The sequence below is a fragment of the Calypte anna genome, chromosome 2, assembly GCF_003957555.1.
Source record: "Calypte anna isolate BGI_N300 chromosome 2, bCalAnn1_v1.p, whole genome shotgun sequence".
NCBI classification, from domain to species: Eukaryota; Metazoa; Chordata; class Aves; order Apodiformes; family Trochilidae; genus Calypte; species Calypte anna.
This window is the reverse complement of record NC_044245.1, coordinates 33,083,341-33,110,825: the sequence shown is the minus strand read 5'-3', so window position 1 is coordinate 33,110,825 and position 27,485 is coordinate 33,083,341. Positions and strand designations below refer to the sequence as shown.

Below are 27,485 nucleotides of genomic sequence, written 5' to 3'. Positions count from 1 at the left end.
AAGGGACTAAAACTCTTAGATTTGGTCTCTAAGAAAATCTATGCTGGGTTCAGGGAACAAAGCAGAAAACAAACTGAGTTGGCATCTAATAAAGATTTTGAGGAGCAGTGTCCTACTAAAACTTCCTCCAGTACATGTTTATCTTATGCCTGAGCCAATATATCAAGAACTAAAAAAGGGACCTTCCCAAGCCACTGCCAGCCCATCCCAGAAATATTAAGCACTACTCGTAACTCCTGGCAAGATCAATAAATGTTCTTTACACATAAATTAGGGACAGATTGGGAAACAGTGTTGAAATCATCTATTTCAAAACAAAGTAAGGTTGCACACAGCTGTTTCAGTATATATGGGCACCAAATCAGCACAGTAATTGAACTTGAGTAATCCTGTTTTTTTTCCTATGGTTCCTTTCAGATGAAAATGGTATCTTTCATTCTGTATTCAGGTGACAGATTTGTCCTCTCAGTGCTGACCTCACAGCCCTGACCTCGACAAGAGAGATTCATGCCTGAAATGGAACAGAACTTCTGTTCACCTCTCCTCATGCTTATGGTGGTGGATTGAGCTAGAATTGTGAATTATTTCTATGCAAGCATTAAAAATAACTCCTAGTCATGAACCATGGTACTGGGGTGGTTGCTGAGCTACTTGATATTCCCTGTCCTTTTTCCACAATGTAAAGAGATGTTACACAGCACTCATGGCTAGAACTCAGCTCAAAGTTCAGTGATGGCACAGGGAGCTTCTTCATCACCACATGCAAAGTTCAGTCCATCCCAGTAAAATGCTACTTCCCTTTCCAGGATGCTATCTAATGTCACTATCATAAAACATCTGTGATTAAAAGAAGAGCTTTTTCTCTCCTTTTCTCCCTTAAAAATGCTACATTAAGAAGGGAAAAGAAAAAAAAAAAAAAAAAAAAAAGAGAGATGCTTTATTTCAAATAAGTTGGACCGCCTTCTCCAGTTTTGTCCATAAAATGCTTGCAGCCTGTTACTCCATCGAAGACAAGTAGGTGTTTTCCTTTAATTTTTTTCCTCTCCTAAACTGCTTACATTTTTTCCTAAAGTGAAAATCAGATCCTGCAACCCACAGTCACGCTAATAAATACTACAGTCTTCATGCTCCTCAGCACAGGGGAACTATTAAAGAAGTTTTCTAAAAAAAAAAAAAAAAAAAAAAAAAAAGTCATTCTGAAAAAGGGGAGAACAAAGAATGAAGGGATCTGTATCTACAAATAACACAGGTTCCCAGGTGAAAAAGGGAAGGAGGCACATGGAATAATGAATCTATTAAGAGTCCCTTGGTTAAGAGTTAACGTCAGTAAAAGCTTCTAATGATTTTTTGAAATCCTGCAGGAGTTTTTAAGACATAATTTAATGTTGTAGGTTTTTTTTTTGTGCACATTCCATTGCTGCCTCTGGACCCTAGATTTAATCAGATTTCTCATTCTTCTAAGACTTGATGAAGTCTTTCTTGATCTGCAGCCAACCAAAGCACTTTTAATAATGTATGGTAAAAGGGTTTAATTTTTAATAGACAAGAATGGGCTAAAGCTGCTACACACTGTAGTAGATTGGTAAGCACAGTATTACACTCCAAAGAGTAGTTAGTGAAAAAGAAGAATGTATTTACATCCCAGATGTTATTGAAAATAGGCTTATTTTATTACTAACATGGATGTTTAACTGAAGAAGCTGCCTAATCCAGAATTATTGTTCACACCTTATTTACCATAAAGATAAAGTAGTTTTCAGCTTCTTACCACAATGACTCAAACCTCTCATTGCTTTTTGTCTCTCATGTTGTTCTGCTGCTTCAAAAGCTCAAGGAGAATAATAAGAAAAACTGCTAAAATGTGAAGTTACACATTCATATCCTATGTTCAGCCGATTTAAGGGGAAAATGCCTTCTAACACTGGAGATCAATTTGTAGGGGTTAACCTTAAAATAAGACTATTTGTACCTTGATATGTACATGTATTTGTGCTTTGTTTACTACCACCCAGCTAACTGGAAAGCTCAGAGCTACATGTAGATGAAAATCTGGTTTAAAGCTGAAGGTCTGACTCTGCAAATCAGAGAGGACTGTTTTTTAAGGGTTGTTTTTCCCTTACCAAGCAATAGTACCCAAAGAAGGAGACTTTCATAGTAGAGTAAATTTCCCTGTTCTGTAAAAGCCCAAAAGCTGAGGTAATGCCTCCTTAGTAAAGACAAAAAATTACCATTGTGCCCACAGTAACTGTACAGAAGTTGAGGTTTCATACCTGTGGTATTTGGCAGAGTCATTCCTCAGTTAGTTCTTGTTTCCTGACGAAACTAATCTATTTCTCTGTGCATAAGAGTCTGCCTCTCAATCAACCTTGATAACTTTCAAGTCTAGAAGCCAAGTTCTGTTGAATTTGGCAGAGGGAAGTCTTGCTGAAATTCCTCTTCATGATAACAGGCATGGCAAGAAAGAACGGGCAGACACTCAGGTATCCTACAGTAAGGTTAATCCTTACTGGACCTCAGAAAATACACACTCTCATTTACTCTTCAGTCATAAAGTCATGGAAAACCAAGCTTCACTGGTTTCCTGATCACTGAAATATTTACAGGCATATACCCATATACAATGTCAGTCAAGGAAGGTCTGTCTCCTTAGAGCCATATATATTCCAGGAAAATACACTTGGATTCTGCACCAACACCAAAGCACAGCACAGCAAAGCCAGGCAACCCACTGCGTGCCACAGGAGTGAGTGAAAAATGAAGAGAATTGCTTGACAAAGAAAGAGTTACACATTTTTAAATCATCTTACTTCAAAATGAGCCACAGAATAGGTCACACAATACATAATGGCAAAATGAATATATTATGAACAATTTATCATTATGGAAATATGCAGAGGCTTTTTGGTGGCAAGAGTCATATAACATGCAATTTTCACACAAGATGTTGTTAATAATGGATAAGGATTTATCAGTACATCTGTATATGAAGAACAATATTAAAACTTGTTCTTTCACTGCAAATAACTTACTGTGCATTGAGCTGCTTATGAAATTGAATTACTCTTGCCATTATTACTAACCACATTTTAATGTCAAATTGTTAAAGTAGATATACATCAAGTCACTGCAGTATCTCATCATAGATCAGATCTGCCTTACTGTTGTACCACTAAGCCAAATCCATGCTCTTTCCTGTGTCTGCCAACACTGAACGAACAGAAAAGCAGCAGCACTACCTTGTCCTAGTTTGTAGCATGTACTTGGAAGAAAACTCTCTAAAACTGTCCCTGCCTGTGAGGCTTGTTTCACACATAGAAGGCAGAGCTCAATCCTACTTATCTGGGGAATTTTCAAAAGAGAAATTGAGTCATAGTTAAGCACTCTGACTAGCTTGTCTAATGAATGATGTAAGACAGCAAGACAAAAGAAGTATGGGGCAATGGGCTACGAAATCAAAAGTTATCAACGATACTCAGAACCCACTCCCCTCCATATGCCTCAACCATACCCTTTGTGAATTAAGCTGGAGCAGTTCAAGACCAGAGAGCCCTTTTCCCCACCAGTGTTTGTTGGCACCAATGAATGCATCTTCCCTCTGCAAACATATAGTAGAGCCATCAGTAGCAAATAAATCCATAAAAAGTACAGGGCAGTACAACTGTCTGACTGCTTGGCATGCAAAATACCTGAAAACTTCATTTTATGTTGATTGGAAAATCAACAGACACAGGAGACAAACGATGTCAAAGAAAGCTTGATTGGGCCTAGACAACAGCAATACATTTTCCTATTCTATCTAGGGAAAACAGAATTTGTATTTGTGCCAAAAATGCAGGGAGGTTTTGGATCTTGCCAATTCCATTTAATTTAGAAAGCAAATACCTTCACACAGTTAATTGGAAGACCATTGATCAAGAGGGATTCATAAATCAGTAGCTAGGTAAAAGGAAAGCCCAATGGTAAATGGCCACATGTTAGATAGATATTAGTGCATGAATTGCATTCATTATTGTCTTTATTGTTACCATAAAGAAAAAGAACTTAGAAAATCCATCTGCTGCCACAGATGGAAGCCCCTGACATGAAGCTCCAGAGAGTCAGGAGCCCACACTCACCCTTGATGAAAAGAGACAATTGCTGCCCCTGACCTGCCAGAGCACTAAGAGGACATACACTCCTTTAAGAGGTCTTCTCCACTGGTATTCTTCTAATCCCTCATTTCACCAAAGAAATTAGGCAATAACTTTGCCTATTTGTGACTTCCCCATCACACCTATGTCTTCTTAAAAAAAAAAAAAAAAAAAGAAATCACATACTCTGGGAGGAGGGCTACAATCAGGGTACTCTGAGGACAGATAATGCTGTCTTACTTCTTATATCCATTTTTTTATGTACATGCCACCACTCCTCATTAAAATCTTTTCTCTCCCCTTCTATCCTATCCCACTTCAAAAGAATGTCTTGTAGAACAGTCTCAGAATGCAAAGAGGAAGCCTCACCCTTTGAAACTATGCAGAACTGTGATTATTTCCATCAGATGTCACTTTTCCCTGCATTTTTCTGAAGGAAGCACCAGATCTTTGAACCCAACCTTTTCTGCTGTCAGACAGGGCCAGGATTATGCATGGCAAAGAGACAATGAGGAAATGAATGCAAATAGTACATACAACAAAAAGGGAAAGCTGCACACAAAAGCCAGTGACTGATTAACTTGCATTCTTTTCTCACAGAGGCTCCTAATTAGCTTACTAATACTATTCTCACCTATTTAACAATTTAATGGTCTTCTGTCACATAAAAAGTAAGCAGAATCTTTTACACCCTCTTCACCTGGGGAAGTTCATCTGGGAGAAGCTAATCCCTTCTCACTTCCAGATCTGTCAATTGGATTTCCCTCTCCCTGGGAAGGGAGGGCACACACTGTCCTGGGGCATGTTCGCCTCAGATGTCAGTAGCAAACTATCTGGGTAGTCAGCAGCTCCCTCAGCATTTAGCTGTGCTTCCAGATGTTACCTCTACACCTGTTTTCACATCTGGTTCACCCCTTAGTCTGAGCCCCACTGACTAGCACGGCAAACTGATCATTTAGTGTCCAGAAGTGTACTGGTCCTAACTCAAGGATGGGATTACTTCTGGTGCATGAACTCATCTCCCATGGTTCAGAGAGTTCATGGAAGAGCACCTTCCTGATGCAGGTACAGCATTTACCTGAAAAGAATATGGAGAATCATGGCAAGTGGGCTAGAACTGAAGACAGGATAAAGAGAAGAATTTCACATGAATTACCATGCAAGATCCTGCACACTCTCTGTCTAGTTCACTGTTTGCCACTCTCTCACAGCACCATGCCACAGAGTTCACTGAAAGTATGAGATTGTGGTACTAGCTATTGTGCAATATCTCCCCATCCCCCTCAAGCCATCCTCTTCCTAAGAAGATTGGGATTCCCTCTAAAATTATTTACCTTCCTCACCTTCAGAGAGACATCCCCAACGCAATGTTCTCCTGCCCTAGATGATCCCCAGGGATTACAGGAGCTGGGGGGACAGGAACCATGCATCTATGGGAAATGGGAACAAGATGCTCCAAGCTTGGAGAACAGGGGCTTGCTGCTCCTCCTCATATTGGATAATGATTCAAGTACGGGAGAAGGAAAAAAGATGTTTTCTCCTAAGGAGATCAGTCATTGAAATTTATTTTTCTTCTTTTTTTCACCTTAAGGGGCTCTAGTAAACAATTAGGTGATAGGTTTAGTGTTTCCTGTTATCTTAGTCAAGGCAGAGTAGCAGACATGTCTGTCAGAGTAGTTTCCAACACACAACCTGTGGTTCTCATGGGTCCAAAAGGAGATATGAGTATCTTGTCAGCTCTCATACAAATCCACTTAAGGCCTTCAGTATCTCAGTTTTGGAGAATCTAAGGCAGAATTTACTCCATGTGTGCCACACAGCTTTAAACCCTTAGAATCAGCTAACTTAATTCCAAAAGGATATTACTTGGAAACTTTTCACATAAGAGTAAGCACAGTAACATTCTGTCAATAGATAAACAGCCCATACTATCCAGGCAGCCCACAGCATAAATTATATTGTTTCAGGACAAGACAACTCTGCCAGTGCTGTGATGGAACAGATATTTTACAGCCTCAGTGCTGAACTGCAACGTAACTTGTCTAGAGGCCAGTTTTCTGTGTGTGAGTATTTACCATGAGAAATAAGATTTTTCACCTTATGAGGCTGTTTTAAGTGTTAACACATGAGATTTAGACAATTCTTTCAAGCATTTAATAATAATAAACAGAAGAACAACATAATATGCTTTTTCTATGGCAGGCTGGTTCACCAGCCTGTCTAGCAACCAATTCAATGTGCATTTTAAAGGTACATTTAGTGTGTAGCCTGAATCCCCTTCTGGGACAGAATACACACATAGACAGTTCAGTGTTTTCACCCCATGCAGCAAAGTGGCAGATGCCTTTTTAAAAACTGCTGTTGATAATTTGGCCTTCAGAATATAGATGTAGCATAACCTTTGAAATTTCTAAAAACTTAACTGATGGGCAAGGCTTTAAAAGCATGTTCCTAATTCAGCCTGAATGCAAATTAGCATGTTCTGTTTAGACCATAAACATTACAAACATCAATAGATCTCACTGATGCATAACATCTCTTATGACCTGATCAACAACTTCAAGGGACAGCACTTGATTTCAATGGGCTAAATGTCCCTAGTACATAACTATAAACAAGAATTATATGGTCCAAAAGGTTAATTTAAGCAGAAGAACACACATGCAGAAAGCTTCCCTTTGCAGCTTTTCTGAGGACACTGACACAAAAGAAAGAAACAAGGTGGTTTTGTCTACTGGTGATGGAACACTGTGGCTGTTGTCTCTATTGTTATAGGTCTCAAAATTTAGCTAATTAAGACATATTTTACCAGAATAAAATATTTGTAAAGTCAGCGTGTCCCTAACAAGAAGCTATGTTGGTTAAAAAGGCTCACAAAAGAAATAACCAGCATTCTTCAAATATATTCAAATTACTTCCCTAATTAATATAAAGAATTGAAGTTTTTGACACTGATGTCATTGGGAAAAAAAAAACTTTCTGTTTTCCAATCATATAAAATGATGGCAGTTTTCTTTTCTGTACAGATTCTGAGCACTCTAAGTTAGCTTAATTTGAGAAACATGAAAGTAATTTCTGCCACAAAGTTTATTCTATTTGCTTTGGCTACACTGGTCTTTCTAACATCGAAGAGTATATGCCTAGATGAACCATTGAAGTTCAGTTTGCAAAGCAGAGAAGACAATGATAAATATTTTGAGGTAAGATATGTATTACTATCTATCTGTTATTGTTACTGGGGGAATTACTATCTACTGGGAATATTACTGGGGGAACTGTGGGTCAGATCCTGGGCACTCTGAATTTTTTGGCAAAGCCTCTCCTAGTCCCAGTGCACAGTATCCTGCATTACAGCACTAACAGTATGAAAAAAGCTTGTTGAAAGAATTTTCAGGAAATTTATATGCACAGACACACACACTGTGCAAATCAATTCATGCTTCAATTTTCTTGCAATACATCCTTGTGATTAGGTTGAGACTTCTGAAACGTTTCTTACTTACACAGTGGGGCCTCAGCTAGCATTCCTGTCAGGCATTTTACACATATAATATAACAGATACATTATTAATCCAAAATTAATAAAAGCATACTTGTAATACTCAAAGAATAATTATAAACAGAGAACATTTTAAATCTAATACTGTTAATGGTCTTAAAATTCTACTCTGGAAATTGACTATAAAAATAGCTTTACAGGGCTGCACATTTATTATGTCTCAATAGATGCCAAATGAAATTTGCACAGTTCATCTGTATTATTTTTCTTGTCTGCCCCACAAATACTCCCTGGGAAATGAGTGCCAACCTCTCTTTTTGACTTATTATCATTGGCGTAATAATGATCCTTCAAAGCAAAATGCAATGTCAGTTATACCAGTGAAATCCTCTGGTCTTCATCTCACTGTCTTATATATACTTTGGAAGGAGTATGCAGGGGCAAGCAGAGAGATTGGTTATTTAATGTTTTAATCCTGGAATATAAACTAGAATGGTTCATTCTCCTTCTCTCCCAGTAGCTGGAGAAGCTACTGAGAAAGTCACCAAACCCACATTCCATGCATTTCCCTGGCCATTAGCCTGGCAGGATATTGGGTAAAAAGCCTCTGCCCCAAGCATCAGAAGAAATAAGCTTCACCTTCAGGGAGCTTGGCCTATTGCTCATCCAGACCAGAAGAGTAAGAGGCTGGGTCTGTGTCAAGCCACTGATCATACCCAGCATCTTCCCCTCCAGCCCACTTCAAACAGTGATATTAGCAAATGCAGCCTGACACTGGCTCCTGCCCACAGTTCACTGATGGCATGGGCACCAGTACCTATGCCCAGAAATATTTCCAATTGACAGCATTTGAACAGTTGTGGATACCGTAACGGAGGTGTGCTGCTCTTGTGGTCAGTGTACTGAAAATGTAAGGATAATGTCTGCATATGAAAGAATCCATAGGAATTAGCACACATTATAATGCAGTTCAGCAAATATAGCTAAAAGGCATTAGATATAAAAAAAAAAGAGTGTTACTCAGCAGCTTTCTAAGTAGGTATGAAGATGAAAAACTGAACACCCTGTGTGATTGGCAGCTGGAGTAATGCCCTATTAAATGATAGTAACTTTTCCTCTCCTCTCCTTTCTTTTCCTTTTGTTCTTTTCAGATTAAAGACAATACCTTGGAAGAAAAGCAGAGGAGTCTCAATTTTGAAGAAATGAGAGACTGGGGATCAAAAAATATAATTAAAATGAGCCCTCCGACAGTAAACAGGATGCCAAATTCAGTTACTAATTTACCTCTTAGGTTTGGAAGAAATTATCCAGAAGAAAGAAGCATTAAGCCAATGGCTAATTTGCCTCTGAGATTTGGGAGAGCTTTTGGAGAGAACATACCTAGGTGTGCTCCAAAGGTATCACAGAGGCTTGGGAGATATCCACTTTTTAAAAGTTCCAATCAATCACCTTTAAAATTGCTGCAGAAATTTGGGAAGCCACTGCCTGTCAGACTGTCTCAAGATGTTCAGGAATCTGAACCAGGTAATATGACACAAGTGTTCAAACCATATATTAAAATGCATATTAAGTCATAGGTTAGTGATGATCAAATACAACCAGACTTCCTCAATAGATATTCCCTAAGCATTTAAATATGTGTCTGAAAGAAAGATTTGCTATTCATCAAATCAGAAAATCTCATCACAAGAAACAGTAGAGAATCTAATATGAAATCTTTCCTAATGAAAAGATGCCAAATAGCCAAAGCTAAAAATGTTCCTACGACAAGACTAGGTTTGATAACACTTTATTAGATCAGATTTAATTCTGAAAAGTTTAAAGTTTTGGTGAAAAAAGGTTCAGAATCATTAAAATATCCTGTTTCAGCACTCTAAAGTGATCAAAAAAAATTACCCAAGAATTAACTCTTCCGTTTTCTACATTTATGCAAATTAGGGAAAAGAAAGAAAGAAAAAAAACAATTTTAAAAAATTCCAAGTTGAATTGCAAGAAAATGCTGGGCTTTTTGTCATCCAAACTTTTTTCTTTCTTTTTTTTTTTTTTTTTTTTTTTCAGATTGCCTTACTGAGACAATGTTTGAGATTTTTGATTTTTCATTCAAGCTAAGATTTTTTTTAAACTCAGAAATTTTTTTTTTATTAGAATAATTTAAACCAGCTATTCAATAACCATCCTTATTATATGTATCTTCTTATTATATTCTATCTTCTCATGTCTGTTGCTTTATCTGTCCATGTGTATTGGAACCTAGTTACAGTTGTCTAGCCCTGACTTGCAACTGACATATGTGTAAAGTAGAAGTTCAGGCCAGGAAAGATAACTGATATATCAGAAGTCAAGGTTCTTTCTATTTATTTTTTCCTTTCATTCCAATATCACTGTCTCACCTGATTATAACAGATTTTATTTTATTTGTCTGATATTTTTAGGTATATGAATTCTAACATTTATGTTAATACTGGAATGAAATCATGAAGACAGAATCTGAGACTTAGAAAAGCTGCAATGTGTTTTCAAAACTAAAGGTCATGGAAAGGAAATACAGAAGAACTGAAATGCAAGCCTGTCTTCATGTTATGAATAATGAATTTATTCTGTACAACCCTTGATACGTAAGGTAATGATAATTTTAATGACTTGTAGTAGTTTACTTCAATGGCAGTGTACTATAAACTCTGTTTGCTTCTGTGCCACTTATGTCCTGTTGGTTGTGAAACCTAATTTCAGAATGGCTGTATAACTGAAATAATTTTAATCAAAATTAGAAGAAGCATAGTGTGAATAAAGATGCATATTACAAATAAAACAAAGACTGCAAAGTGATAACAGAGGCACTATCAAAACCATCAGTAGTGTTTGTGTCACATGCAGCTAAAGAAAATCAAGTAAAATGTAGAGAAAACACATTTACATTGTTTATGAATCATATTATATATAAATCTGAAATTTGACTTGCCACAAATAAAACCAAGGTCCTTGGACCCCCGCAGAGGAATAACATCTAATGAAAGTCATATCCTGACACAATTCTCTTGTGTTCTATATATGATAAAATACATTCCCTCATGTCCAATAAGATCTGCCCTGTGGGTATCCTGATTCCTCTGTTAATGTGAATGAAATTCCAGCCACCGGATACACACCCAGAAAGGCTACTCCGTTATAAGCCCATATTTCCATTTGATATTTCTCATGAAAACATTTCCTTCTAAGTGGGTATTGTGTGCTTGCGCTTCCTCCAAAACTGAGTTTTCAGTAAGCATTGAAGAGAAGCTGAATTCATGCCTTCTGGAGGGATGGCAACTCTGGTGATCTACAGGATCTAAGGGATTCTTTCTTGCATGGTGGGAATCCCCAAGAAGAGGCACCCTACGTACACACACTATACAGCCACAGTGACTGATAACAAACAAGAAAGCAGCACATTTACAGCCTCTACATACACAGATGACTGCCATAAACATAAAAATGGATTAATTCTCACTCTCAGGCTAACCAGTTCTCTTGAAGACCTCCCACCCAAACACAGGCAAACATATGCTTCCAGTAGCTGTTCTGAATGTGTGGTCCCCCCAGCAGCTGGCTCTCAGACCCTTGGTCCCTCCTTTGTCCCAACCTATCATCCCTCTGGTTGCTGGCTCCTACACATTTTCTTCTGCTCACCAGCTTTAAATTCATATTAGAATCACACACACACAAATGGGTCCCTTCATCAACAGCTATTAGATACTCAGTCTGTTCAGTAGCTGGTATCCAGACAACCTGCCTTCACAGCTGCTAGCTCCCAGACATGCAGGTTCTTTCAAGCCTTGGTCTCTATCTTCAGTTGTGGGCACTCAGATCACTCACTCTACTCACCAGGTAGCATAGCTTGAAATTTGCTAGCACACACGTGCACACAGAATAAAGAGCACACTCACCTAGGGAAACATTCAGTTATTGAGTTTAACAAGAAGACAAGACACACTGTGATGATCAGGCACAGGGTAAAGCATGACAAAAAATGACAGCAGCTTGGTTGCATGCAGCTGACCTCTTTCATCCCCCTACTTCTCCATTTTCCCATGCTTGTTCTTCCCCCTCTTGATCCCTCCCTTTGGCTGTCTTTGGCTCTCTCCTAAACATCCCAAAACAACTTAGCATTTTCCCACATCTGTTAAAACATCCCTTAATAGTTTTATGTGATACCACAAGCCCTCTCAAATATCTCATTCCCATCCCAAGATTGCTCTTTCCCATGAGATCCATGATAACCAGTCAGAGAGCTTTGGCTGAACCTCCTCAAGGGTCTGAGTGGTTCCTTTAACACCCGATCAAACAGTGATCCAAGGGTTCTTTGCTTTGTTCCTGTCTTGTTATCTCCTCTTCTTCGGGGTTTGAGTATCTGAATGTTTAATTTATTACTTCTCCTGTCTCTTGTCTTGCTCTTTTATGCTGAATAATCAGTAATCAGATATCCTCACATTGCACATCTTTAGAGGCAGCTGGAAAAAAAACCTAATCAAATTGATCCTTCTTATCAGATAAAATCACAGATGAGACAGAGCCTGAGTTGCTGTGCCTCTACAGAGTTAATGAGGCTACTTGAAACACAACACTATTCAACCCGTGGCTGGTGAATGTAATTCAGTCCAAAATATTGATACCACAGTCCTGAGAATATCTAGTCTTTCTGATTTGAAATATCAAAGAGATAGGGGCATCTAAATAGATTAAAGACAATGAGATTGTACCTTTTGAAAGCAAGAGTCCTATACCAATCTTTGGGCTTCTCTCTGAGTCCCAGAAAATACTTTAACAAGTAACTCTAACAAGTAACTCTAACAAGTTCTGGTAAAAGACCATTTCACAACATAACACTTGGGTACTGCAGCAAAGACTATACTAAAGGATACTGGTCAACAAATAGTTGAGGAGTTGCTATGGTCCAAGGTAACATTAAAATTTATTTTTGTTCTGGATCCATGAAACAAAGTCCAACCATAGAAGGGTCGGGTGCAAGCAGACTTTTGTTTGACAATTGACACAAGCAAAATTATAGAGCCAGGCAAAAGAGGTAGAGAGGAAAAGAAGATATAAGAGAGAGAGAAAAGTGGACAAAAAAAGGGTAAGAAAGGGGGAAGAAAAATGAGAGAGAGAGAGAAAGAGGGAGAGAGCAAGAGTCACCACCAGGGGCCCAGCTGTCCAGTGAGTTTCTTCAAGATGGCGCTGGTCCTGGACAGGGTCTGATGTGAGATGGCGGTGGGTTAAGAGAGGACAAAACAGCCACAGCATGGACAGCCATATATACCCCTGAGTTCCTTTTGTTCCAGAAGGAACAGAAGCCAGGGTCATTGGCATCAGAGCCATTGCAAACAGGCTTGCCTGGAGGGGGGCTTCCAGTACACAGCTCCTACCTCTTTCCAGGCATTAATCCCGCTCCATCCCAGCCCCCTCAGCCAGGTACCTCAGCATCAGTACAATCAAAGTGGCTTCCTCCACCCTGGACGGGGTAATCGTGTCTGGAGGGACGCCCCAGCAGTGCAGGCCCTCAGAAAAGGGGAGTAATCTCCACCTAGTTGTTAGTTCTTAGTTCTTATCTCTTTCCAGGTGTAACTCCCTGCTCAGCTCTGGCCAGGCCAGGGCCTCCACCCTAGCCAGGGCTATTCACTTTAAAATTGCTCTTTTGAGACAATTTCAAACCAGTGAGATCAGACTCTCACAGGAGTGAAGTCCAAGACCCAGCCTATGAAGTAGAAGTCTTGTCACTGCCAGCCAACAGAACAGGATGTCATTCTTCTTTTAGTCAGGAAAATTGTGGGACCTTTATGTGATTTATAGTCAAATGAACAGCAGCAGGAAATCCCCTGGACTTTGAGTTGTCTTCTGGTCCTGCAAACCTCACTACACATCATATAAACCAAGAGCAAACAAGATTTGTGAGAATCTCTGAGCAGCAATAGATGCTGCTTTTTTAAAGCACGTATCACCTAGCAACAGGGAAAGGGTACACATCAACTGGCATTAATGATAGCTGCTATGGGAGGAAATCAGAAGTCCAAACACTGGCCGACCAGCAAGTAAAATTTGGTTGCCCTCTTATAGCGAGCTCCACAGCACAATTATTGATGGCTGTTGATTTATTTTCCTTCAGCAGAGGAAGAGGTAGGTAAAAAGTAGATAGAGGAGGAATTGTGCTATGCTGTGCAAAATTTCTGTTTGGCTTCAGAGCATGTGAGCCAAGAAAACAATCACTAGATAGTGCAAGGGGAGAAGGGGCACAGCAGGCAACATACAGAGCTACAGCTATTACTCACCAGGTTATTTATTATCCATACATAGATATTATTCATGAATTGGGAGAAAGCAAGGAGAGGACTCGAGTAAATCAAGTGACAGACTGTCGAGGCTTAGCTGCATGAATTCTAGCAGGGTTCAGGAGCTCCCAGTTTTACTTGCCATACACATAATATTTATGTCTGTTATTAAAGCCTCCATGCAAAGATGACACCAGGTTTTAGATTCTGACCTTAGCTTATAGAGGACAGATGACAATCAACTGATTAATTTATAAGTCTGTCAGTCTTTGATTCACTTTGATGGCTTTTGCAACAGCCTTTCACATTTTCTTCAAAAGATGACAACCAGGCTAGCCTTGTCATCACAGACTACTAGAAATTTCCAAACTCTAAAGAAGACATTTAAAAAATTATTCCCTATTGAAGAGTATCCATTAGCAGGAGCTGTATATGTTCTTATTAGTGACATGCACCCATCTAGCACAGATGGATGGACACCCATAGATATCCAACTCACACTTGTGCTACTCTCCTGATGGCATAAGATGTAGAAATGCTTCAGCTTGTGCCACTTCAATCTTCTGTAGCACAGAATATGGATGAGAAAAATCTGTACTATTGGAAAGGAAAAAAGTTATATTTCTGTGTATTTTTTTCTCAAAGAATGGTGGATGGTGTAAAACTTTTTTTTTTTTTTTGATACCTATGCATGTGGATCCTATGAAGTGATTAGCCAGACATTTGGAACTATGTCCAACTAAAATTTCTGGGAAAACCATAAAAAAATAGGTTTCTCTCACAAATGTCATTCCAATTATCCACTTAGAGCTGTTGAGTTAACTGGTGGAAGAAATATTTCTATATAGGCTTTCAAAAAACTCAGGTATATTAGTAGACTACCACTGTATTTTTATTATAAGAAAATTACATTGTTATAATAATTCCCTAACACTAGAAGGTATTAGATGCTATTCAAGTTTATCAGATCCCTTTATGAACACCCAACCTATTTGATGGCACACAAAGTAAAAGGAAAACCAGAAGGTTATTTCAATTGTTTGCAAGTCTTAACAAGGGAGTCAGGTGATTCAGGCAGAGATACATCAGAAAAACCTTGAAAATTCTTTTTGCTACATGCAGTTAGCCACCCCTCCTAGCATAAAAGAAAAGAAATTCTTTTGAATCACTGAAACTTGAAGTAAGTTACCTTATATTTCTGAGGAGCCCTATACTAAATTTTTCAGTTGAAAACAAACACATTTACAATTTGTAGAGATGCTGAACATAGCCAGTAAGGTCTGATGGGCTCCATGTGCTGCTCACTCCCATTTGCATGAATTAGTGAAGGAGAGGCACTTATAAAAATCAGCTGCATCTCTTATCTGCTCAACTCTCCATCTTGGGGTAATGAAAGTGTTTAGAATTAGCTGTAGCACATGTGATATATGGAGATTTTCTTTTATTCTTTTTTAAAGGATGCAGACAAACTTTCTTTGAATGCTTCTGTCGAAAAGAGAGGCTTGGGGAAATAAGAGAAATATGTGGGTACTGAACTTGTCTTTGAGTGTAGTTACATTCTTGACAAAGTACCTACTTGCCCTTAGAGACCACCATCAATTCTGACAACTTCAAGTTGCGTTTCCCTCTAGAGGCATTTCAAATTAAATGGTTCAGCCTAATTCAGGAGCTGTTTGGGGGTTTTGCAGCTATGAAAGAAAAGTCAAAAGTTTAATCTAGTTGCCTGTGAAGAAATTAAATACCAGTGAAGGCACACAGGAGTACCTTCAGCGTAGTTATGCTGGGATCACATACAGCTTATGGAATCTTGAAAGAAGTGTGAAAGCAAGTAATGCTGAGTTGCTCTTGGAAAAGAAGTGTCAGTCTCGTGTGGAAAGAGCAGGAGAGGGGAAAAGAGCAGACCATCTTCAGGAGGTGCGTCCTGTCCCAGCTCAGCCACCACCATATGCTTCCTGAAGTTCTAAATTTTAAGACTTTTTCTAACAAATGTATTCTTCTGAAGTCATGAATCCCCAGGGGTGGCCTGGAGGATGGCAGAGCCCACCCCCATTTCAAATAAAGTTATACATCTCACATGTATAACTAGTGATAAATTCCTTCTGGATATTATTTCTCTTTCCTGCTAAGTGCAGATAGTGCACAGTTTGGCTTTGCCACAACAGCAGCACAGACTGTGCCTGTCCAGTGGTGATTTTCCTAATTATCCCAGAAAACACAAAGAGGAGAATATTATAACTTGGGATGACTATGAACGGGGCAGAGAGGACAAAAATTGCAGCTAATATATAAAGTAATGGCATTTTCCCTCATTTTCCAACATACAACAAAATATTCTCATTATTAGTAAAATCCTGACAGTGAATAATGTAATCCTGTTTTGCACAATACTGTTCCCTTAAATCATCATTGAATTATATAGTTTTACACTATTACATAGTCTCACATTGAATTATATAGTCTGCTACAAAATTTCTTGTTGAGATCCTTTCCAGCAAACAAGAGGTCACTGTGCAAGCATGCATACCTATTGTCAGAAAATGTGATAAGCAGCAGCCTTAGCTGAAACAATACAACCCTTTATAAACTTATATTTGACAGCATTATTCATTCAAGGGATAGATGTTAACCCTTAAACTGTACAGGATTTTTGTAAAACATCAACTGGCCTGATCCTGCCATGTGTCTTGGATAAATGTAGCAAGACGAACCTCTTTTAGGGCATGGCGTTTTGAGGTCCAACCAGGTGTTCTAGCAGAGACTCGCAAATAGTGCTCTGAGCCTATAGCCCTCAGGGTTGACCAGCCTGGATCGGTGCTGTTGCTCCAAGAGCAACTGATCTCTCTGCTGGCTAGCTCAGGACTGAGCTGAGCCTGTGTTTCAAGCCTCACCTTTTATTGGCCCCCTGGTCCTGCTCATGCGCAGTGGGGGCCCACCCTAATCAGGCACAGGTGGGCTTGACACAGGCTTATGCCCACTCCCTGGCAATTAGTGGCACCTGGTTGCCTCATTTCACTACAGATAAATCTGAAGTAACTCCACTGGAACTGATGCATTTATTGATTGATTGATATGACATAGAGCTGAGACGTATGACTGAGAGCTATTTAACTTATAAGTAAATTAAAGAATCATGGAAGGTGTGAAGAAGCTGCTGCATGCAATTATGCAACAATTTTCATGTGAACAGGCCTAAGTGAAGCAGAGGCCCCTGAACTAAAATACCTCAGTGGCTAGAAAATTAATGATCCTTACCTGTTACTTCTAAATGCAAGTCACATTTTCATACTCTGGGTTATGAGGTAAAACTAAGAAAATTTTATGTAATTCATTTGACAATCTTAATAGTCAGGTGCTGTACTCATATGATCATTATACATACATAAAATGTACACAGGAGAACTGGTTCATAGACAGAAATTTTTACATTTGTTCTTTAAAAGCAAGATATTTGGGATAACCAAAATGCTAGGTTCTGAAATCCCGTTGTTGCAAAATTGCAAAACTGGTCTGTGGCCACGAGAGGGCAGAAAGAACATTTCTTGTAAAGCTTGATTTCGGGAGAATCATGTAACTCCTTACAGGACCTGGGCTGTAAATCTCTGTAAGAGGCTGCTGGTGGAATTAGGAAACTGCAAACTACACAGCTTTACAAAAGCTATGTCATGAATTTTCAATGTTAACAAAATATGGTGATACTCGACTTACCATCTTCAAATAACTCTTCCTAGAACAAGTAATTAAACAAAAAATAATATCAGGGTGGCATTTGACATAAACCCTAAAAAGATCATTTCTTGAAGTGAGCATTAAGCTATCAGTGCTCTCTAGCCTTTGCCTTTTAGCAGCAGCTTAAGGATAAGAACATGTACCATTTCTCACTTCAGTAAACAGCTTGATTTGGCTCTTTTTCAATATGAATGCATGGGTAGTTCTCACAGCAACATGGCTGTCAAAATCACTGAGAAGTCCAGAGAATTAAATCTCAGTCCTCTTCACTGAAATTCTCACATCCCTCTATTTTCTCCACCACAGTTAGGAGAAAAAATTTGAACTAGAGGAATTATTTTTCTTCCTATTTAGTTGAGCTGACCTCATCTTTTGTCAGCCTACTGCCCTGTAGCTAATAGAAACACACTTTTAATCAGTTAGAAATTATCTATTTTCTGTTTCCACTGGCTGTGACACATTACCCCATCTGAAGTTTATTCGCTTTCAGCGTGGAGGTGCTACTGACTCTGCAAATCTCCATCTTTTCTGCATGATTTAACAGGGAGGTTAAAGCAGCTCTAACCTGAGATCATACATCCATAAGAGCCAAAGAGAAATGTCTATTTTATCTGTCTGATGTGGGGCAGAGTGCATCCTCAGCAAATATGCTGATGATAGAAAAACAGCAAAACTTGATGATACACCTGAGGGCCATGATGACATTCCAAGGGACCTCAGCAGGCTGGAGAAAGTGACTGACAGGAACCTCATGCAGTTCAAAAAGGGAAGTGCAAAGTCTTGCACATGGAAAGAAACAACTCCAGGCACCAGTTCGTGCTGGGGGCTGACTGGCTGGAAAGCAGCTTTGCAGAAAAGGACCTAAGGGTCCTGGTGGACACCAAGTTGGACATGAGCCATCCCTGTGTCCTTCCTGCAAACGATAACAGTATCCTGCACTGCATGAGGAGGTGTAGGCAATAGGCAGTGGGAAGTGATCTTTCCCTTGTACTCAGCACTGGTAAGGCCACACCTGGAGTACTGTATCCAGTTCTGGGCTCTCAAGTCCAAGGGAGAGACGGAGCTCCTGGAGAGAGTCCAGAGAAAGGCCACTATGATGACAAAAGTCTGGAACATCTCTCATTAGAGGAAAGGCTAAGAGAGCTGAGACAGTTCAGCCTAGAGAAGAAAAGGCTCAGAGGAGATTTTGTCAATGTGTACAAATATCTGAAAGGAGGGTATAAAGCAGATGGAGCAGGGCTCTTTTCAGTGGTGGTCAGTGACAGGACCAGAGGCAATGGGCACCAACTGAAACACAGGAAGGTCCATCTGAACACAAGGAAGCACTTCTGACTCCGAGAGTGAGCACTGGCTCAGGTTCCCCAGAGAGGCTGTGAAGTCTCCCTCCTTAGAGACATTGTCCTAGGCAGCTTGTGCTAGGTGGCTCCTCATGAGCAGAGGACTTAGAGCAGAGGTCCCTTCCAGCCTCAACCATTTGGTGATTCCATGATTTTGTGATATCTATCTTTCCTGGACCCCTTTTTCACATCATCTCAGAACAGCCGAAGTATCTTGGTAAGGGAGTATACAGTGAGGTATCAGGTCCTCCCAATTAGTTGTTTCTCAAAGAAAGTCACTAATCTGGAGATACAGGTAGCAGAGATACAACCAACTACTAGATATACATGTAGGTGACCTCTTCCATCTGAAGATTTATAGGGTAGAAGTGACGTGCAAAGCCTTTTTCTTCCAGTCAGCACATACTCTGTAATAACAACTAAGACAGGACATTCTCATGGTATCTTAAAACCACAACTTGAAATCTTCCATAGTATTTTTTGTAGGGAAGTAACAGAGTTTTTCAACAGTTGATTAATTAAATGAAATGAAAAAAAATATTCCACTGAGCCTTTCCATCCATTCAGCTCTAGACTAAGATGGAGCATTAAAAAGCAACATTGAAATTTTTTTTTTTCATAATATATTAAACTTGTGAACTCTGGGAATTCCTGACACAGCTGTATCGCTTGTACATGGCACAAATAGTAAAGTGTAGTTCACTTCAATGTGAGGGACAAGCCATCCATATTAAAAACAAACTGGTGGTTCAAAATTGTAATAAACCAATTACCAGCTCTACTGGATAATAATAACATAACAGTGCATTTAATAGGTGTTCAGAAAAGCTATTTATGTATTATCACTTGCCAAACGACTTGCTTCCATCTTTTTTTCACACCATTTTCCCAAGAAAAGTAGGACCTCCTGCTAATTTGACCTATGTGGTGAAAGAAACAAAAGAACAAAAACACTCTTTTCAAACACATCCATTTATTTTTGTGACAATTCAACTCAAACAAAAACCATGTGGAAATAAAATAAAAGGTCAGCAGAAGAAAGTAAAGCAGATCAAAATCTGTTGGATATGTACAATTTTTTTCAAGGGAAGGTGTGAAAATCCCACTCAAGACCTAAGCAAGGATATTAATATTTCTGAGAATAGGAATAAGGAGTGGCAATTCCTAGAAGTCCTGCTTCTGTGCTGCCTGCCTTATTTGAAATGTTCCAGGATCAGCCAGTTTGTCAAGAACTGAACTGACACACAGAGGCCTTCACTCAATTCTTCCCAAATTTTTTGTAATGAACTGGGCCTTGATTTGGCTCATGACTACATTTATTGCTTTATTCAGGAGAACTAAAACAGCACATCACCTACTAGTGTCTTGGATCCCAGCTCTCAAGTTTATTTTAACATCTTCCCCCCTCGTTCACTAAGTAACCATCTGCTGACAGCACCAGCTGTCTCATTCTGTGTATCACCCTGAAATATCCCAAACATCCTCTCACTGTGATTTCAAATACTACCAGAACACAAGACAAAGCACACTTAAAGCATGCTGCACTGAACAAGAAGGTAGGCTTAGTTCATAGTTCTGTTCTACAGTTTCCTGTGTACATTTTCCACTGAAGACAGAAAACAAAGCTTGGAGTGAGAAGGGCTACTCCCCATATATTGTCTCCTGTTTCAGAATAATATCTCTTTGGTGTCTGGTAAACACAGCATGTGACAGGTTGTTACATTTAGAAATTAATTTGTACTTAGTTATAATTCCACAGAACATTAATGTATCATCCCTACACCTTCCTGTTTTCTCCCACTGGAAGCTTTTTCTCATCAAGCACCTCATACTCTTAGCCATGGACTTATGAAAGTTCTGGGGCTGAAATGTGTTTCCTGCTTTAGAGGGACATCATCCTGGAAGCCTGTGATTTGCATTGTGGGTGGATAAGTAAGGACGTGGGACTTTGGTCCTGTCAGTACCTGGCTCTACCTCACTTCATCATTTTTCTTCTACTTTTATCTTCCCCTATCTATTGCCAGCCTTCTAGCCTGAGTGGCCTCACTGATCTACAAATTCTTAAGGATACCTTGACCCTTGGTCTGGATCCTGCTCTTAAAGTAGGTGCCAAGGGCTGGGAATTTTTCACAATGAGAACAATCAGCCACTGGAATAATCTCCCCAGGGAAGTGGTTGATTCCCCAACACTGGACACTTTTAAGACTCAGCTGGACAGGGTGCTGGGCCATCTTGTCTAGACCATGCTTTTGACAAGGTTGGACCAGATGATCTTTGAAGTCCCTTCCAACATGGTATTGTATGATTTCTATGAAGCTATCCACCTGGGAATGCCATGTAATGAACATTTCTGTACCTGAAGGCACGTTTTAGGATTTCTGTGGTGTCTTCAGACTAGTACAGCTATAGGGACACGGGAAGTATATGTTCAGAACCCTTTTGGTGAGGGGGTATGGACTGCTACCTATCAGTGGGGCTTGTGTAGATACGATGGATAAGACAGGGTGTAAGTCAGGGTGTATGATGGGTGTAAGTCAGGCTGTACACTGGATTTGGAGCTGAATGCAGTCATATCATGATCTGGGGCTACAAATGATGACTGAAATACCAGGAGACTGATGAAGTAAAATTGGCAGGACAGATCCCTGCCTCAGTGGGCACTTGCTGTCATGGAGCTGCAAAGAGAAAGTATGAACTGTGGCACCTCTCTGTATGTGCAAAAGGCAAAAAAGCTGCTGGTCACAGGCCCAGTCTGCAGATCCAGCAGCCAGAAATACATTTCCCAGAAAGGCTAATAAAACTAGACAGAGAGGAAATTCCATTAGGCTCTGTGTAGTGTGGACTCAGAACTACATTACATTACAGAACCCACAGAAGTCCTGCTGGAAGGAAAGTCTGGCTTCTGTTTCTTGCCCACTTGTAGCTTGTGAATCAACAACTCTGAACATTTTTCTTTCTCCAAGCCAGTAGTACTTGAAACTGAGTCATCAGTTTAAGATTCCCAGAGTGCTCATGAAGATACCATAGCAGACCACCCAATACTCTGGAAACTGCCAGCAGGACAGAATTAATTTGAATTTTTTTCCTTGAACATGCTACATTAAGCTTCTTTTCTTACAATACATATGGCCCAAACCCCCAGACAAGCCAGAATAACATATTTAAAATATTTTCATATTAGTTTCCTATTTTAATAAGGCAAAGCAAAATCACACCTCTTTAATCTGCCTCTTGTTTGTGTTTAATTTTGTAGCCTGGAACAAATAACCAGTAGCAGTAGTGAAAGTAATCATTGTTTCCTGTCAACATGTGCCAAAATTAGGCAGAACTCATCTTTGTTTTTTTCTTAGCATACAGATGCAATTAAAAAAAAAACCTTGATACTCAGTATTTTACCCACTGATGCGTTTAAGTCCAATGAGGCACTAATTCCACTTCAAATCCTTTCTCATCTGTCTCACAAGACCTATAAGAACAGCACTCATAAAAGCAAATTATTCTATTAGAACTATCCTATATGCATTTCCTGTTACCGAAAGTATTTTCTAATGGTTATATTTTTCTGGCAAGACACAATTTTTTTTCTTGCTTTAATGAAACAAAAGGCACAATAGTCTGTCAGTTTCCTGGGAAATATGTTGATTAGAGATGAAAAGAGGACTGATAAAATACATTGTACTGTGGCTTTAGGGTGCAAAATCTCCTGAAAAAATTTCCTCAGGAATAAATAAACCATGTATATAGTATATCTAATTTAGAAAAAATAAGCATATTTCACAAACCAGTCACCAACCTCTGTCATGTTAACCTTTGATCTAATCCTGTTTTGGACCTTTTCTTTTTCCCTATATTACAGGTTGACCTAGAATTACTGAGATAAACTTGAAAACTAAAACTTAAAATTAGCAGAAGCCTGGGTTTTGCTTTTGTTGCCCTCAATGTCTAACCAGGAAGTTTTAGGAATTGATGCATTTTTAACATACTTTGCAGGTCCAATTATTATTAGTGGGTAAGAGTTGGCAGAATTTCTGCCATTTTTAAGGTTCTGGAAAGCTGAACCTCTGTGCTGCTTAATAATTATGAAAATTCTTTTCTTAAACCTAAATTTCTACTTTCTATACCCAAAACAGATCCCACAGTTAGCCTCAAGTTCTCATGCGTTCTTTTACATGAGATTTTGCCTTTTTTGTTGCAAAATCTGTTCCTAGTTTTCATCTTACTGACAGCCTTCTGCTTTACCACTACTGCTAACTTCTGCCATTATGTGTAATGTCTCATATCCAACATCTGAATTCAGCTCAGGTTACTGGATTATCACACTTGTCAAACTGTGTCTTGATGCTTCCTACTTGCATATCTTACCTGAGGCAAGTTTTTGTTGTATATCTTGCATTACTGAAATTTGTGTGAATTGACATCTGAGCTGTTTTAACTACTGACAGACTAAGCAGTTTAATGAATTATAGGCCCCATCTAAATTTTTAGTGAACGTAAAGATTCATGTTAGCAAAGCATTTTCCTGATGACAGCTATGTTAGACCCAACTCTGAAACATAAACAAGAAATAAGCATGGCCAGGTCATAACATTTCTTTTCTCTGTGAAGAGGAAAGTCTGTATTGTAACACAGGCAGTAAGCTACATTTTTCTGCTAATGTAAATACAGACTCTGTGAACTCACCAATTTCCACCTGCAGAGAAGGTTGGTGCATGTTTTACAATATAATTTACACATTTTTTTAAATGGTGCATTTTTCCTCTAGTCATAAAATTACAAGCAAATAAATAAACAGAACACAGTTGTTCTCAACTTCTAAAAATAATGCATTCGTTCATTTTATAGCATATTCATCTTGGACTGGAGAATTTGTTACTAATATTTTCATCGATACACAGCATCCCTGAACAACCAGAGGCACATGTGTGTGTTTGTATAGTGCTAAGTTATTTATGCACAAAGAATGTATCCTAAGGATTTTACCCTATGATCAGATAGCTAGATTCAGTACTGGTATACTAAGATGATGTATATAGTTGTTTAGATGTTTATTGGGCAAATGTTAATTAAAATGTTCAGCCATCCCCACCCATCATCACAAAAATCACTGAATTCCAAGTGACTAAGTTGCTCAGTGACTACATCTATAATGGCCAGCACTGCAAGACTACAAAAGAAGATCTGTGGAGTGAAAGAGTTGGTGCTGAGGAGCTGAGGCCCATAAAAAAAGCATTTCAGGTGCTCTTTATTTTGGATTACCTCTAGTGTAAATCTAGGGATGGAAGGAAGGGTCCATTTGTGGCTGCAGTACTCTGCTGGTATGTTCCTAGAGCACATTTAATCCAGAAGAAACTCAGTTCATGTACTCCAAGACCAAGGCATTGCAAAATAGAGACCTTTGGGAGATTCATGTCAAATGTACACTTCTGAATCTGGACAGTACCTGAAGAGGGGAGGTTTTTCCCAGTACATCTTAATAAAAACCACCCTCCAGCTCCAAAGCAATGATTAAAGGCAGCAAAGGACTTTATCTGATACACCTCACTCCATCAGGAATCACACCTCCAGAAACCTGAAGAAACACTATAGTCTGGAGCACAGGGCAGAGAAACCCAAGGCAACTGGAAGCAGTCTGGAATATCTGATGGTTCACCACAACCTGTGCTGTGGTAGCACTGCAGTGGCCACGTCCCAGTCACCAAAGGCCCTCCTACAGGTCTGCAGCCACATCCACGTGGTTCAGTCATTAGTAAAAGATGGTAGTACAGATGAGGTCTAGCTAAAGCAAGAACTGGGGCCACTCAGTAATGGAAGGGCTGAAAACAAATACAGATATGGTTCCTGTTTACCAACCCACTCACCTAAACATCACCATCTTTGGTTTCATATGAATGAAGACAGCCCACCAATAAAACATTCCAAGGCTGACCATCCCCATCACGTACCACAACAGTTTATTACTTTCTTGGTGACTTTTCAGAAAATCCTGGACAATTAAATCAAATTTAAATCACCTACTTTGTCTCTTACAGAGACTTTCAATCACAGACTATCTCAAGTTGAAAGGGACCCATAAGGATGATTGAGTCCAACTCCCTGCTCCTCTCAGGACTTATCCCCTTTATAAGAAGACAGTTGGCTGTGCTTATCTTCTCCTGAGTGGAAAACTGCTGCCACCCAAAAGAAAAGGAAGCTTTAAATTTTCTGTGAGTGTGATACCCATCTATATGACACTGTACACAAACCTATGAGAGGTGATCACATCTAAACACATCAAACTGCTTCATTGCAGATGACACAGATGCATGGAAATTTACTGAGTATCCTCAGCCACTAGCACATCCATGTGCCCAACACAGCTTTCATTCAGTGTGAATTACAGCGACTAAACAGCAACATTTCTCACCTCTCAAATAACAAATTCTAAAATCAGTGGGAATTAGATGCTAAAGCTTCCATCTGTGCCATTGCATATATTCACTGTGCATATGCCACGTATGTATTGCTGAAGGGGCAGTGCAGGTAGCTACAGTCTGGCAGCTGAGACTCAGTTATGCTGTAGGATGTACACACTGCATCTATCTATCTATCCCCTATCCCTCATTGATCAAAACATAATTAGACCTGATTCAACCTTCATTAAACAATTGCCAATCACCACTATGGTTATGTCTCCTAGTGACATTTCACCATAACAGCATTACCCAGAGTATGGTTGGCTAACTCAGAACCAAGAAAACAAAGCCAAGTTGTAATTTTTAAAAAGATTTCAAGTCACCATCATTGTTGCTTCCATTAAAAGACATTTTGGGGTAGTTTTTCTTTCAGATCTAAGTTCAGGGAATTCTTTCACACTGCAAGCTACCCTGGGGAGCAGAAAGGCAGCATGGAGGAATTGCACTACCTTTACTACCAGAAGAAAACAGAGCAAGATAAGTCTTCCTGTAGAAATGTTAAAGGACATCAGCCTTATGGGAGTGGTGTAGATATGGGAGTAGTGTAGACCCTTGGCCAAGACAGAGTAGGCATATCCCCCTCACAGTCAAAATGTTTAAGTGAAGTGTTTTTAACAACAGCAGCAGACAACTAACAGGTTAGACAGCAATGTAGAGTGAGAGGTGAAAATTCTTGCATTCCAAAAGTGGGCAATTTAAGTGCTACTCTTCTCACAATGCCTTAAATATTCATGCAGAAATATATTGGTACCCAAAAATCTCCACACAGTATTTTGCTGAAACACTTCACGTTTCAAATTTCCATATTTATTTTTTGCCCATCGTATGATAATTATTTACTAATGGCTCTTTTCCCAAACACAGCCTGACTTACCTTAAAAATGTCACTATTGGCCTACCTTACAGCATCTACAAAAAGTGACATGAAAAGTCAGGGCTCAAGGTTTTAAAAAAAAAGTTTGAGTTTTTTCTTCTTGTAAAAGAAGAGATCTGTATAGACATCAGCTGAGCTCTGGGCATGCTGTCTGAGTCAGGGCTCCTTCTCCTACCTTCTTACAACAACAAATTTTTTCTTCATAATGTATCGGGATTGGTGCCACTTCCACTGAAAGTAGTTCCAAAACTTTTTGTTCATCACGATAGCACTAGTCAATACCAAAAAAAACCAACAAAAAACCCACAAACTAGCAGATAGATAGCTAGGTAGGCAGGCAGGCAAGCAGACAGACTTGCAGGAGTACCTAAAGGTAAACCATATGACTAAGCACATCATCCAGATGCTCTTGGTCTTGTTAAATGATGCTGATGGGACTTGCATCCTAGGAGTATGGCAAGGTGCTGCGACACCACAGCGATAGGAATGGTGCAAGAGCGTACAATGAGTTTGAAACAAGGATTTGAATTGCTCTTGCGTTTTTCTTTTCTGAATATTTAATCCCTTGGATTATTTTTTTCAGGCACACTAATGTAGAACCTCTGACCGATCCAAGTGAATCCCACTCTGAAGAGAAAAAGAGACCCAGAAGCAAGCCTTCAATTTTCCACAAGATGAGAAATGCTTAGGTGACATGTAGTCTTTGTAGCTGTGTTTACATTCCCACCCTCACATTGCAAGCAAGCAAAGATTTTGGCCAGCTCAGGCGTAGTACCTAATGAGAAGGCAGATGAACCACAGCAATCACATGCCCCATCTCAGAAAACCAGCCTAGCAGAAACCTAGGCTTTCCTTTTTCCTCAGAAAAGGAAAAGCAGTTTGCAAGCTACTTTATAGACCCATGTTCATGACACCCGTTTCTCATTTGTCTTGGGTAACTCTCACAGCAAAGTGATGCTGCAGAAGAGTTGTTCAGGGCATACTCAGGTGCCCACAATCCTGACAGTGCTACTGAGAGGGTAAAATAGAGGGTAGGTTTCCACATTGGCAGCACCTATGAGTTTTGATATTAGGAGCTGATATCTGAGAAAACAAGCCAAAACCAGAGCAATTTATTTGTATTCTTATAAGAAAATGGAGCATATTTACATTTATAAATTTGTACATT

General features: G+C 39.4%; 2 protein-coding genes across 2 annotated transcripts in view; one reads left to right on the top strand and one right to left on the bottom strand.

The window, feature by feature from the left end:
- The window catches only part of LOC115597797 (proline-rich proteoglycan 2-like), a 114,478-nt gene that overhangs the window by 63,389 nt on the left and 23,604 nt on the right, over positions 1 to 27,485 (bottom strand). The window lies entirely within an intron of this gene.
- On the top strand, positions 7,193 to 9,206 carry NPVF (neuropeptide VF precursor). The gene is made up of 2 exons (XM_030444632.1): positions 7,193 to 7,330; positions 8,781 to 9,206. Exons 1-2 carry the CDS (start codon positions 7,193 to 7,195, stop codon positions 9,204 to 9,206), a joined length of 564 nt encoding a protein of 187 aa, XP_030300492.1.

Bases quoted from the DNA above. Each gene is read 5' to 3' on its own strand.
- NPVF (XM_030444632.1), top strand. From the start codon at position 7,193: ATGAAAGTAATTTCTGCCACAAAGTTTATTCTATTTGCTTTGGCTACA. The intron at 7,331-8,780 runs GTAAGATATGTA...TGTTCTTTTCAG, and splicing joins ACAATGATAAATATTTTGAG to ATTAAAGACAATACCTTGGA.